General features: G+C 40.0%; 1 protein-coding gene across 1 annotated transcript in view; it reads left to right on the forward strand.

Moving 5' to 3' along the window:
- The window catches only part of ryr2b (ryanodine receptor 2b (cardiac)), a 102,842-nt gene that overhangs the window by 19,792 nt on the left and 68,203 nt on the right, over positions 1-14,847 (forward strand). The window contains exons 21-37 of the mRNA XM_036126063.1: positions 974-1,078; positions 1,172-1,275; positions 1,404-1,487; positions 1,624-1,783; positions 2,771-2,918; positions 3,198-3,406; positions 5,071-5,245; positions 8,109-8,317; positions 8,502-8,694; positions 8,930-9,062; positions 10,225-10,339; positions 10,624-10,784; positions 10,958-11,117; positions 11,871-11,957; positions 12,061-12,287; positions 12,509-12,722; positions 12,800-13,426. Coding sequence (XP_035981956.1) covers positions 974-1,078; positions 1,172-1,275; positions 1,404-1,487; positions 1,624-1,783; positions 2,771-2,918; positions 3,198-3,406; positions 5,071-5,245; positions 8,109-8,317; positions 8,502-8,694; positions 8,930-9,062; positions 10,225-10,339; positions 10,624-10,784; positions 10,958-11,117; positions 11,871-11,957; positions 12,061-12,287; positions 12,509-12,722; positions 12,800-13,426 — 3,111 coding nt within the window. The remainder of the gene's footprint in view (positions 1-973; positions 1,079-1,171; positions 1,276-1,403; positions 1,488-1,623; positions 1,784-2,770; positions 2,919-3,197; positions 3,407-5,070; positions 5,246-8,108; positions 8,318-8,501; positions 8,695-8,929; positions 9,063-10,224; positions 10,340-10,623; positions 10,785-10,957; positions 11,118-11,870; positions 11,958-12,060; positions 12,288-12,508; positions 12,723-12,799; positions 13,427-14,847) is intronic.

Raw genomic sequence — 14,847 nt, forward strand, 5'->3', positions numbered from 1 at the left:
TATAGGTTTGGCTTTTAATCACAGCCCCTTAACTTTTCTGGAGAATCTGGATCAACGCCTCTCCTCAAGCCTTCTGTTTACCTTCTTTGTGCTATTTATTACCAGTTCTGGTGGATGTTTGAGATCATTGTCATGTCAGAACATTCAACTGTGTTCAAGATTTTACCCTTAAGTTGTTAATTTGATGTAAAGTTAAAGACTTTGGAGGGAGTGCTCCGTCTTCGATATCCCACTCACTCTGTGTGATGTACGGTGGCCGAGAAAGGCGGCAGAGAGGTGCAAACACACTGCAAGTACATAAATGCATTGAAAAAGTTCAATATTTATATTTGACACAAGCACTTTTCTCTTCAAATCATGTGGATTACACCTGTGTACAGTCAAGCTTGAAAGTGTGCATTTTAAAGCAGGCACCTCTCAGTCTTTGTCAACATTGAACTGGCTTCACTCTGGGCAGTGACATTGGTGTCCAAGCATCTTAGAGCTTGATGGGCTTGAGGCTCGGTGGGTTCTGGACCATAAGAGATCACTATATACATTTTATTTGATCTGATTGGACAGTTATGTTCAGATGGTTGAAATTTGAGCATAGTCATTCTCAGGAATGGACTTGGTCTACGTCAGAAAACCAACCAGATTAAAGGAGCTCTACTGTTTCTGATTAGAGGAGTGGCCAAATATCCTCCCAGATATATGCAAACACGTTAAAAACCAACTAGTAAAAGGGGATCTATCAAATGCTGCTGGGAGTTTTTGCATATCTTTGAACCTGAATATTTGATATATAACCTGTAAGGATTCAAGAAAATTTACAATGTTTAAAAGAATACTATATTAGTCATATTTTGTATGATCCCTTCAGCCTCAGAAAGGACCATTCAAATGTCTAATTTAAAGGCTGAGAATAATTTGACATAAGTGTATGTGAAATAAAGGATTATGTATCAATAATGGATTGAGATTGCCTTTATAGGTCGTATTACCTCCACAACTTGAAGACATCCGAGAAAAAATGGCAGAAAACCTTCATGAACTCTGGGTAAAGGACAGAATGGACCTTGGATGGACAAGTGGACCAGTAAGAAAAGTAGTTTTTGGAGACAAATTAATCAGCCCCATCTCTTGTGCTTCAGTTCTGCTTGTAGTATGAAAAAAATGGTTTTGTCAACAGGTAAAAGATGAAGGAAAGCTACATGACCCCTGTCTGGTGGAGTTCTCTAAGCTTCCAGAGCAGGAGAGAAACCAGAACCTTCAGATGGCTGAGGACACGCTTAAGTGAGCTCCAACACATGAAACTACAAACTATAGCCGAATCCAAGTTTTGCTGTATTTAATTGTTAACAAATTACATTTTAAGGATACGGGTCTGCTTGTATTAATGTCTTTCTGTGCTTCCATTGGAGGACCTTGCTTGCTCTTGGTTTCCACATTGGTCTAGCAGATGACCGCGCTGAAGAACGTGTCAAATACATGAGGCTACGCACAAAGTAATCATTTGAACGTTGTGTTTCAATTGAATTTTTGAAGAGACCTGCACTATTCTGGTTCCATAACAGTTTAGATCAAACCAAAGCCTTGATGCAGAATCTTTAGATGTGATTGTGTCTCTGTCGTCTGTTTTAGGCATGAGCTGCCCTGTGGCTACAGGCCCGCACCGATAGATTTAAGACAAATTATTCTCAGTTCAGCGGACGAGGATGTGGTTGCCTTGTTGGCAGAAAACCAACATGATGTCTGGGCCAGAGAGCGTATCAAACAGGGCTGGACCTACGGACCTCAGCAGGTGTTATTTTATGTGGTCCGCTTTTACACAAGTACATCTCAATAACTTAGAAGGCCGTGACAAGTTTAGGTATTTCACAAATTCGATTCAAAAAGTCAAACTGATATAAAATGCAATGGTTGATGTAACTGATGAATGGCACTAAACTTTGACAAATTCATGTTAAATGATTCACCTGGCAATGTTTATAATATTTTAAAACCAGTTAGATGGTTTATATAAAATCCAAAGCAGAGGAGTACTTTGGTCGTCACTCAGGTGCTTGAAATCACACGGCTCAGGTGTCAAAGGATCATCAATAGGTTTAGATCAGGCCAGTTTGTTAGCCGGTCAATCAGCATAATGCATGTGGGGTGGCTCTTGAAGATCTGACTCTAGTTGCAGTCCTTGTGAATCTCCCGCTTACCCTTGAGCAGGAAGTTATCATTCTTGCTTGCACACTGTTTTCTTTCCAAGTTTCCAATAATACAATAATAAAACTATGTCTATGATCGCAAAACTTGGTTAGATGCACAATTTTTGCAGTGCAGTGACCCTCTTTTGCACAAATTTTCAAGCCAGCAGTCTACCGTATGATTTTGTATGCCATTTTATAAGATGTCGAAGTTAAATACTCAATGAGTCACATTTAATACTCTTTCTGAGAAACAATTACGGGTTTTCATCAGCTTTAACCACTAAAATGAACAGAAACTAATTCTTGGGACGTATCACGTGTCGTGTTACGAATTTTAGTTTCACTTTTTAAATTAAATGACTGAAATAAATATATTTCTCAATGGTTTTCAAGTTTTAGACCCAAATGTTCTGCAGCGAAGCAAGTACAATTTAAAATTGAACATGTTTTATTTAAAATCAGAATGTTTTGTTAACAGGAGTTCAAGCAAGTCTGTGCAAAGAAATTATGCATTTTCTCAAGGCTAACAGTGTTAGATTTTCAGACAAAATGTAATTACCAACACTCCTTTTTCCACTCTGTGCTTTTAGGACGTAAAAGGAAAGCGGAGCCCCCACCTTGTGCCTTACAACCTTGTTGATGAAAGGATGAGGAAAGCAGGCATGGAGAGTGTGAGAGAGGCCGTCTGTATCCTGCTGGCATTTGGCTACAGCCTGGAGTCCCTAAGCCAGGAGCAGAGTATGAATCAAAGCCCTCTTACTTCTCTTGAAAGTTTAAGTTTCATTTATCTCAGTGCTATCTATTGTACACTTCATAAATAATGTAACTACTTCTGTTGTCAAGAAATACTTACCTTATAAACCCTAATAAAAACACTAAGTTGCTGGCTTTAATTTGGGTTTTCTTGCTGTGACATCTGTCAGCGTTGCAAAGATAAGCTACTTAACAAGAGATGTGTGCAAATCAAATTTTTATTTTATGAGATAACCATATTTGCTCTGTTCCTTTGACTGACAGCTCCTCTATCAAAGCCATGCCTCTTTTCTGTGGAGAAGAGCAGAGTGTTCAGACCAGATAAATCCTACGCAGTGACCATGGGGAAGTGGTATTTTGAATTCGAAGTTCTGACAGCCGGGAATATGAGAGTAGGCTGGGCCCGACCGGGCTGTACTCCAGATAAAGAGCTCGGCTCAGATGACCAGGCTTATGTCTTTGATGGATTCGAGGTGAGCCATTTCATTTTTACATATTCTGATATTCCCAAGGAATATGCTGTTGTAGACACCAAAATATCAGCCAGTTTAGCTATAAAAAAACATATTATGGGGTTTGATGTGTTTTTTCTTTTTAATTCAACAGAGATTTTAGTGTAAAAACATGGTCTAGGTTCATCTTTTATCTGAGTTTTTAAATTACTGGTACAACATCCACAAGCATTTTATCTGATCTCTACTTAACATGGTTTATTTTTAGTCTTGTATAATTTTTTTTCCAAACATTCAATAATTAGGTGTTTTTTTTCAACTGCTTTACCAACTAAATTGACAAAATAATTTCCTTTCATAACTCAAGGCTGTTTGTGCTTAGCATATTCAAGCCTTGTTTAAAGAGGAACTGTGTGTTTTCAAATTATCATCAACCAGACATTTTATAACCAAGAAAACCCTCATCTACACCGAGCGAAAATGAATGTTTAAATTGTGTTGATTACTCTGTGGATGTCGAATTCAGTTTGGTAATTGACTAACCCTTCAATTTAACATTCAGGATACAAACACGACTCTCTCTTTGAATTGCCCCAAAATAATAGATCAAAGTTTTTTTTTCTATAACTGCTTAAGATTTTGATGAAATCAGTTTTGAGTCTGTATTTGTTTTTGATGTCTTTATGTCAGTTCATGGAAGCTAAACTGCAAATCAAAGCATTTGGCGTCATTTCAATAAATGTGTAACGTAATTATCTCAGCACAGCATGGCTCATCTGGTAAAACAGGTAAGCCATATACTGAGGCTATAGTCCTTGAAACAGCTGCTCCAGCTGTTCTAGGGTCGCCTCTCGGCCCATCTTCTGCATATCTCTTTATCTCTCTCTATAGTTTAAATGTAAAATAGTCCACTAATACCAAAAAAAATAAAAAATGTAATCATCCACAATGTAAAAAACAAAAACTAAATCATATTGAGTGAACTGAATTGGTGAAAGTGTTCTAAAAGAGCAGCAAATCTGACAGTATTAATAAGTTATCTCATAGATTGTTTAATGTGCTTTTTTTAATCAGCTTAAACCAGTAACAGTGACATATTATACACTCATGTTTCTTTTTTGACAGTATTTATCTAATGTGTCTTACATTAACTTCCCTTAAATTATATAAGACCAACACTTAAACATAATGTTAATTTGTCTCATTTGATTGGCTGCTGCAGTGACCTGCCATGTTAAACCAGGAGAATATGAAGCTCACAAGGGGTGATTGTGTGCTTACATCAATCAAATGTACTTTAATACAGCATAAGTTCTGCATATGGTATATGATTTATTATCCTTAGCACCACTTGCTTCAGCATCAATGCTAGCAGTCATCATCGCTTGTGCATCATTAGTCATATGCAGGATAAAGCAGAAAAAAGTTGAACCCTTTGCAGCAACCCAGTCTGACATTCATCCTAGTTGATGTTCATTTGCAGTAAAGTTAATGCATATCTTGCTGTTAGGTTTAGATGTTGTTTCCTTGTCTCTTCGTTTGGCATACATGGGAATTTTTTTTTTTAAATCCTTTCCTTTTTCTGGTATTTTCATCTTTTTATACATTTCAATAGTTGCTTTAAAAAAAAAAAGGAAAAAAAAGGAGAAAAATCTGATCGCTTCCACCTATGCTGTTGCTTACAGGCTCAGTGGTGCCATCAAGGTGGTGAGCCCCTGGGATGTCCGTGGCTCAGAGGCGATGTGGTGGGTTGCCTGGTGGACATGTCTGAAGGCACCATGATGGTCACGCTCAATGGAGAGCTGCTGTTTAATGACAGAGGATCAGAGCTGGCTGCCAAGGATTTGGATATCAGAGATGGTGTGGAAAAAACCTTTGCTGGACTTTGCACACTGAACACTGATACGGTCACTGGAGCTGTGAGAAAATATAGATACAATGCTGGTTAAAAAAAAAAGTATTTGCCCCCTCACAGATTTCTTTTATTGCTTTTTCCCCCCCTTACACTTGAGCATTTCAGATACAACAAATTTCAGCACTTGGCAAAAATAGCCCTAGTAGATGCAGTTTTCAAATGACTTAATTTATTAAGGAGAAAAAGCTATCAAATCCACCAGGCACTATGTGGAAAAAGTTATTCCCCTCTAAATCTAACAACCCGTTGTGCCACCGTTTTGATCAGCAGCTGGCATTAAGTATTTGCTGGAACTGGTAATGAGACATTTCTGCCCACTTTCCTTTGTAGAACTGTTTTAATTCATCCACACTGGAGAAATGTCAAGTGTAATTAAGTCTGTTTAAGGTCATGCCACACTATCTTGATTAGATTTAAAGGAGCAATAAGTAAGAAATTTACTGCAAAGTTAACCAAAAATCATTCTCATTAGTCACCCAGGAAGGAAGTAACATTCCCTATAGCAATTAGTCCTCTCCATCAACAATGTCTTAGTCAAAATTTCTCCTTTCAAAACTAGAGGTACGGTGCGGAATGACTTCGGTGCAGAGTGTAGCCCATGTTAACTTCCTGGTTCCTGAGCCAATCACATGAGAGTTCCCAAAACAGAGCGCAGCATTTTGTATTTTATCTTTGCAAAAAGAGCAGCAGCCTGCAAACTTGGAAGCCAGTAAGAAAAGCAGACCAGAAATAGAACAGAATACAACAACATATCTCTATACTTTGTCATGATTTGTTGACGTGAACCCAAACACAAGCGCACACACAAAGTGCTAGTTCTTATGCAGGTTTATTGAAGTGATATGATTTGGCAGGAGGAAACCAGAATCAGTTATCGAGCTGGAGCGGGTGAATACTGAGTGCGGGGCCAGGAGTACTGGAGGAAGCAGGAGGTGCAGATGGGAGCAGGAGCTGACGGACCGGAGAGAGTTCTTTGGGCGCAGGACTGCTGGAGCACAGAGGTAGCAGCCAGTCCAGCAACAGAGCAGGGAGCAAACCTGGAGCACAGGGGTGGCAGGACATCCAATAGTTAGCAGAGGCCTTACTTGAAGCAGAGAGTTAGCCTGAAATCCAGCAACAGGGAGCAAAGTAGACTGACAGACGTAGAATGAGTGGAGAATGATGACAAACCGGCGGGGAAGAGAAGACTGAGGGAGGCTTTTGTAGGGAGGCTGGCAGGTGGAGTGAGTTCTGACTAATTAATGCCTAACAGGTGTGACTGATTGCTGAGGGAGTGGAGGGTGAGCTGAGTGAGAGGAGGAGGAACTGAAAAATAACATGGAAAAAAAGCCAGACCAAAACTAAACCATGACATACTTTGTAAGTAAAAATTCAATGGATTTCACACCGTTGAGATATGGCTGTTTCTGTGTTTGTGTTGTTCCAATTTGCAACAGTAGGTGTCAGTGTTACTTATTGCTCCTTAAAGAGGACTTTGACTAGGCTACACCAAATATCTTACTGTAGTATTTTTATAGCCATTCACAGGTGAACTCGTTAGTTAGTGTGCTTTCGACCATTGTGTTGCTGCATAACCCAAGTGTGCTTCACCGTATTACTCATAACTTGTCATTCTCCTTCAAGTTTCTATCATCTACGGCTGTCATGTTAAGACTCAGCTTTTTGACACACATGCAGAAAACCAATCAGAGACTGAACTTGCAGGAGACTTCCAAATTGCATGATGGAGAGTAGGAAGTCTGGGAGCACAGAGATGGTAGGAGTTGTGGATGAGAACTGCGAGAACTAAGGAGCTTCTGGAGGGTTTATGGAGAGCGTGTATTAAGCTTGGAGAACGCTGCCTCATAAAGAGGATTATGTCTATGGACCAGGGACTGACAGTTGGGCAATAAGTCAAGGAATAAGTCTCGGTTGATTTTAGAGTTGGTTTTGAGAAGAGACCTTCTGGGTGCGATCTGTTGAGTGCAGTAGACAAAAAAGACCTGAAATGTCACAAAACCACTCTTGGAAGGCCAGGTTATATTCTACATATCATATGCTTGATCACCAAATTTCAATGGTCTTCAGGAAGCTCTTATATATCCAGAAGGCTGATGTCAATGAGATAAAGTAGGTTTCAAACAGATGCGACTGCAATGCTCATCCATGGCCACACCTACATGTGGAAGACCTGTAGCTCAGATAAAAGGAAAATCTGCACACCTGCACACTAGCTCAAAAACCATAACAGCAGGTTATCCAGGTCCTACAGTAGCACCAGAGCATCACATTATCGCCATGTTTGACTGTCGGTACGGTGTTCTTTTTCTATAGTTCTGTATTAGTTTTACATCAGATATCGCAGGATCCACACGTTCCAAACAATTTGTCTTGTCAGTCCACAGGATTTGGTTTCCCTGAAGTCTGAGTTGTTGCACTGACGTTATTGAATGTGCAGTGAGCCTGTTCTTTTCATAATATGTTTTTGACTTTCTTTAGATTAAAGTGTGATTGTGCTGCTTTTTGAGATGTTTTAGCCTACCTCTGGTTGTCAGACAGGTTCTGTTTAAGGGAGTTCTTGATTCTGGCAGTAATTAGGCTTGGATGTAGTTAATTCAATAAAAAATAATAATAATTCAAGATTGACAAAAAAAAACCCCACAGAAAAACAAAAAACACTAAACTAATCTAGAGGGCAAATACTCTTCTGCAGCACTGCAAAAGCTTTTATTCTTTCTTTTTCTTTTATATGTATTGGTGGCATATACTCTTCAGTAGACAGAATCTAATGAATATTTTTTTTCTAAATCTTTTCTCTTTTATTTTTAGGCCTGTTGCCTGTGGTCAGTGTTGGGGTGAACCAGGTGGGGAGGCTGAACTTGGGCCGCCAGGTGGAGTCTCTGCAGTACTTTAATGTGTGTGGCCAGCAAGAGGGTTACAGACCTTTTGCTTCCCATATGACAAGAGACCCATCTCTCTGGATGAGTTGGAAACTGCCCCAGTTTACTTCAGTACAGCCAGATGATCACAACCTACAGGTTAGTGCAGTAGTCTGGGCATTTATTTCCACAGCAGCTCTGTTACCATGCCTTTGCAAGGACCTGGCATTGCACAGTAACTGCTGGGTTGTTTATGTTCAGCCATATTTAGGACCTAGCATTATATAGAGATCTTTTGATGCCTTAATGCACAACTTTGATCCTGAAAACAATCTCATTCAAGGTTACTCGCCTCAGGGGTTCAATGGACTCCTTATCCAGCCTGAGGGTCTCTCAGTGGTTGTTGGCACAACATGGTGGAGGGAGTGAGATGGGCTTTTACCGGCTTAGCATACCCATTGAATGCGCTGCCACACTCAGAAGCCCAGCAGAGGGGGTGCCTCTAGTCCCCTCCAGCTCTCTAACTCCAAGTTCAGGTTCGAAGGCATTGCTCAGAGAGAGGACTCGCACAGATAACATTGTATCTAATGCCACACATAAAAGCCAATGACCCATTGGGTGAAATACTGTAAATTGCACATGGGATTCAGCTGCAATTATCCAGATTTATCCCCTGTCTAGATCACTGATATTCTGCCATTATGACCTTGATGGATTGTTTTAGTTAAGCTCCCCAGGGCCACACTGTAATTAATGCCTGTTGTCTTTCAGCGAGGAAGGAGCTGGAGGACACAGACTCTGACTTTGAAGTTCTGATGAAGTCAGCACGCAGCTTTGCTGGCTCAAGAGATGAGCTCAACCACAAGGATCACGGTCATGAAAAAACATCTAAACTGAAACAGCGGTAGGTGATGGAGAACTAATGACGCATGTAGGGAAACCTGAAAACATTCAAAAATAATTAGTTTATTTCAATTCAGTTAATTTATATAGCATCGGTTTATTACAAATGTTACCTCAAGTTAGAAGATTGTTGTCAGATCCAGACCTCGTGACATACAGTCCAACCCCAGTGGTTTGCTTCAATTCATTGAGTCTGCAGTTGTCCTTCATCTTAAGCAAGCATGTGGTGGCCATACAAAGAAACAACTCCCCTTTAACACGAGCAAAGCTTCAGCACAACTCACTTCAGTATGAGTGGCGTTTTACTTCGACCAGCTTGAGGACATGAATGAAACAGGCCAGGTGAACTCTCTATGTGAAAGAAAAAAGTATGTAGAGTTAATGGCAGAAACATCTCCAGTCAGGAAAAAGGAACAGCTAAGCAAAGACCCATGGGGCTAGAAGCAATTTCTACTGAAAAAAGAAACAATCAAACAAACAAAAAAACTAAAACAAACAATTCACACAATGGGATCAATAACTCTGTGAATGATTATGGCTGGTAAAGAGACGCATTAAAATACCTCTGCACTGTTCCTGGTGCACTTGCTATAGAAAAGAAAGCTAGTACATTGAATTGATGATGACAATATCACCATCCAGGGAGAGATAAACACAGAGGCATGTGGGGCAGAACTAGTTTCTACAGGGAGGAAAAGTTAAGTAGCAGCTCTGGTAATCCTTCCATCCAGGGAGGAGACACAGCTAAACAGGGAAAGACTGGGCCAGGTGTGTCCTCTGTGGAAAAGAAACAGATGGAACAAAATTAATAGCATCAAATAATACATAAATTGAGAGTACCAGTAAAAATGGAAAAGTGACCAATAAGTCCTTTAGCAGTTCAATTCTACCACGACTAAGTAAGATAGCTCAGGAAGAACAAAATCACTCCAATTTCAAGCTATTAATGTATGTATGTGCAGGCATTTAACGTGCATTACAAGGTTTATTTAGGCAAGATGGCAGCTTTCGAACCATTTCTGTGTCTGCTGTGTCATCACAATAGTATAATACTTTTGCAGATTGAATGGGAGAGAAAATAACAAAACTGAATGCTTTCAAAAGAAACAACGGTAAGAACCAGGCAGTCCTCATAACCACATTCACGTTCTGTTGTCTGGAAGGTTCATGATGAAAAGGAGTAAACCAGGCTTAGTCAGCAGCAACTCCTCTGCACGGCTACTAGAAGATGTCATCGTTGAAAAGGATAACTACGATCATCTCATTCAGAGTTCCAGAGTAAGATTCTCATTATCTCATTTCATAACGACCACAACACATGGATGGTGCTAATTAAACTATTCTTTTTTTTTTCTTCATTTTTTGCTGCCAGCAATTACTGAAAAGATTGCATTGTTAATATTGTGGGTAAATCAAACTATTCGGTATGCAAGGTTTGCACTTGCAGTATGCTGTGGTTCATTTCCAATTTCTAGCCACAATTATAATAGTGATAAAAACCATATATCCTAAAATATGATTTGAATGTCAAACCGAGACACTGAATGACCTCTTTGTTTTAGTATTATTATGCCGTGCGGGTGCTTCCTGGCCAGGAGCCATTCAACGTGTGGATAGGCTGGGTGACCTCTGACTTTCATCAGCATGACACGACGTTTGACACGGAGAGCGTCGGCACAGTGACTGTCACCCTCGGAGACGACAGTGGCAAAGTTCAAGAAAGGTTAATGTGGACAAAGACAGTTACACGTTCTTGTGAATACATATGAGTGGAGCGCTTACTTGCTCTTGTCAGGTTATAATGCGCTCAGCTGCATGGTTTTAATGTCCTGTCTGAAACAGATACGCCGTAACCGTGCCGTTAATTGAACGCTTTTTCCGTCCTTCCCGGCGTAGTGTGAAGCGATGCAACTGTTTCATGGTTTGTGCTGGAGAGGCAACAGGCCTGTCTCAGAGTCGTCGGAGTGCAGGGTTGGAAATTGGCTGCTTGATTGACTCAGCGACCGGACTGCTCACTTTTACTTCCAATGGCGTCGAGATGTCGACTTTCTTCCAAGTAGGTCCCTTGAGGCAATTCTTTTTATTATTACATTGGATTGAGGTCTGTACTTTGACTGGCAGGTTTGTCTCATTATTCTGTGCTGATCTAAACCATTTCTTTGTAGCTCCGATTGCATGTTTATGGTTGTTGACTTGCTGAATGGTGAACTGCTATCTTTGTAAGGATTATCCTGTCTTTATTTCTCGGTGTTTATCGATCAACTCTGACTAGCCTCCCTTTCTCTGAAACATCCCCAATTTACGATACTACAAACATCACGTGTCACTGTGGGGATGGTGTGTTCTGGGTTATGTGAAGCACTAGTTTTTACTCACTACTGTCCTTTAACAAACCTCTGATGTTTTCATAGAATGGCTAATACTGGGATTAGCACACGGATAGACCTTGTAAAACAAGGGATTGAACATAATTTTCTTGTGCTTTTCACATGTAACTTTGTAAAAATAAACTTTGAAAAGCATGCATCCTTTTACTTCACTCACAATTATGCTCTGTTTTGTGTTCCTTTATTAAATTGAATCTAAAAGAAACTGTGGCGGTAGCATAACGAAAATGAAAGGGTTTGGTAGCAATTCATATTTTTGCATGGAATTCAAGGTCTTTTGTTGTTAATTGTACCCAATTTATTAGTATGCAAATCTATGGAGGGGGAACTAGAATCTTTAAGTTGTTTAGCCAAACGTTAATGTTTTAAACTTCATATAAGATTATCAAACTGAAGACCATGCTATTTCGCCCACACATCAGTTGGAGGCTGGTACCAAGCTGTTTCCGGCTGTTTTTGTCAAGCCCACCACCAGCAACATGTTTCAGTTTGAACTGGAAAGCATCAAGGTAATGAAGCTGTATCAATCTGAAATGTAAAGTTGTGAATAAATTGTTGATGATTTAAGTTTGATGATTTTAGTGATTTATTTGTTTTTTCGTCGTCTTCTAGAATGTCATGCCCTTGTCATCGGGTTTGCTCCGCAGTCAGAGAAGAAATCCAAGTCCTCTGTGCCCTCCAAGGTTTCAGGTCCAGCATCTGAAACCCGTCACATGGACTAGAGTGCCAGACAGTGGATTAAAGGTGACTGTAGATCGGCCAGATGAGCACCATGGTTGGAGAGTCCAATGCTTTGATCCCTTACAAGTGATGACCCTTCAGATTCCTGCTGAAAACAGGTAAAAAATAAATAAAACAAAACAAACTTGTGTTTCGTTGTGTTAATAGAGTTACATAAACATCATGTGGGCCCATTTTTTATTTTTTTTATTTTATGATATCTGCATTATTGCAGCAAAAATCATTTCTCATTGAGATATCCCCCCTTAGAGTTTTAATTAGATTTTACGGAAGCAAAACCTCTGAAATTGTCCTTAATTTTTCCCTGACATTCACGTAGGTGTGTTGACATTTTGGAGCTGTCCGAGCTCGATGACCTCCTCACTTTTCATCAAAATATCCTGCTGCTCTACTGCTCGCTATCTGCCCTCGGTAACACCAGAGTTTGCCATGCTCTCTGCAGTCACGTTGACCAGTCACAGATCCTTTATGCTATTCAGAATCCTCACCTCCCCGGGCAGCTCCGATCAGCATATTATCAGCTGCTTATTCAGGTACCGGCAGTCAGACTGAAAACAAATCTAAAAACAACGTATTTGTTACCTTTTACACTTTCCTCCTCCCCCTCTAGGTTTATCTAAGCAGCCACGCCACTGCATGCCTCATGATGAACCACGAATACATCATACCGATGACACACCAGACTGGAGAAGCCTCGTTTTATCTTGGTGCCGTCGATGGCGGACCTAATGGAGGGAATGGTCAAACACCAGAAGGCATTCCTAGCACTCACAGTCGCACGTGCCTTAAACCACAGAAGCATTTCTCATCTCCTTGTTTTGTCAGAGGTGTTGGGACAGAAGCAGAAGGTGTGGCTGAAGTAGCCTGCACAGACAGCCCTGAAATCCCTCTGGACACACTGAAGAATTTGACGGTGGACATGCTGGCTGCCGGGGTTGAGGCCGTCGGTCGAGCTGTGAGGGATCCTGCAGGAGGCAGCGTGGAACTCTTGCTAGTGCCGCTTTTAAGAGTGCTGTACAACCTTCTGGTTATGGGGGTGCTTGTGGACGAAGATCTCGCAAAGGTTCTCAAGCTAATTGAACCAACTGTGTTCTCCAAAAATTTCAAAACTGTTGAGGGGAAGGAAAAGGAAGCCAGGGATGATGAACAAAGAGGAAAAATGATCAGCACAAAAGGAGATGGTACCGTTAAACAAGGGCTTCTTCAAATGAAGCTTCCAGAGGCTGTCCAACTAGAGGTGATTGCATACCCCTGTTTATTATCTTTCCACCAGATATATTTTGTTTCATCAGATTATGATGCTAAGTTGCTCTGAGCAGGTAAAGCTTGACACTGTTTTGCAAAGGTAGTCACCTCTGTTAAATTTTTCACATTTTGTCACCAACAACAAAAACTTAGAAATTTATTTTATTAGTTAATATTTTAGACAAAAACGAAAAACATAGCGGATAATGGTGAAGTGGAAAGTAAATTATACATGATTTCACTTCAAGTATATGGATGCAGGTCTAGACTTTGACATGACCATTTAAACTCATGGATGTGACGTGAACCAGTGGTTTTTAAACTTCCTATACCAAGTACCACCAGCATAATACTAAATTTGAGAAGTGCCACCACATTGCTGTATTGAAATATAATTTCCAAACTGTTTTTGGAAGAAAAAAAGGTCTTCTTCAATTCTGATGTTTGATTGGTGGAAGAATGAAGTGTAATTGTGTTCTTATTGTAAGGCAAGGAAGAGTTAGTTTATTTGCAAAGTACATTTCAGTAACATTGTAGTAACAAGACAATTCGAAATGCTCCACATGAACAGAATATAAGAAAAGAAAACATTACAGAGGAAAGTACATTGCAAGTGGAATAGTAGCAGCTGGTAAACATAGACAAGTTGGACTGTAAACTTCAACATTATCATTCAAAGCCAGGTTTAAACACAGTCAAAGGAACTCAGAGTTTCAGCACATTTACAGTTTTATGGGAGTTTGTTCCAAATAAGTGGAGCATAAGAACTACACTGCAAAAACAGAACTAAAGGTAAGGGAATTTTTCTTGAAATCATTGTAATTTTCCTTGATTAGAGCAGGTAAATAAGACTATTTGCCAATGGAATAAGATTTTTGCACTTAAAATAGGAACAATTCATCTACATCGTCTTATTTCAAGTGCAGGATTTCTAATTATCTTTTTTTAGAGATGCATTGTTCCCATTTAAGTGCAAAAATCTCATTCCATTGGCAAATAGTCTTATCTACCTGCTCAAATAAAGGAAAAATACACTAATTTCAAGACATTTTTGCTTATTTTTAGTTCCTTTTTTGCAGTGTAAATGCTGCTTCTCCATGTTTGGTTCTGGTTCTGGGTATGCAGAGCAGGCTGGAGCCAGAAGACCTGAGTGGTCTGGATGGTTGATACACTGATAACAAGTCTGTGATGCATTTAGGTGCTAAGCCATTCAGCGATTTATAGACTAACAGAAGTATTTTAAAGTCTATTCTCTGAGATACAGGGAGCCAGTGTAAGGACTTCAGAACAGGGTTGATGTGCTCTACTTTCTTAGTAATAGTGAGGACGCAGGCAGCAGCATTCTGGATCAGCCGCAGCTGTTTGATTGACTTTTTTTGGCAGACCTGTGAAGAGAAGTTGTACATTGTACAG

The sequence above is a fragment of the Fundulus heteroclitus genome, chromosome 22, assembly GCF_011125445.2.
Source record: "Fundulus heteroclitus isolate FHET01 chromosome 22, MU-UCD_Fhet_4.1, whole genome shotgun sequence".
NCBI classification, from domain to species: Eukaryota; Metazoa; Chordata; class Actinopteri; order Cyprinodontiformes; family Fundulidae; genus Fundulus; species Fundulus heteroclitus.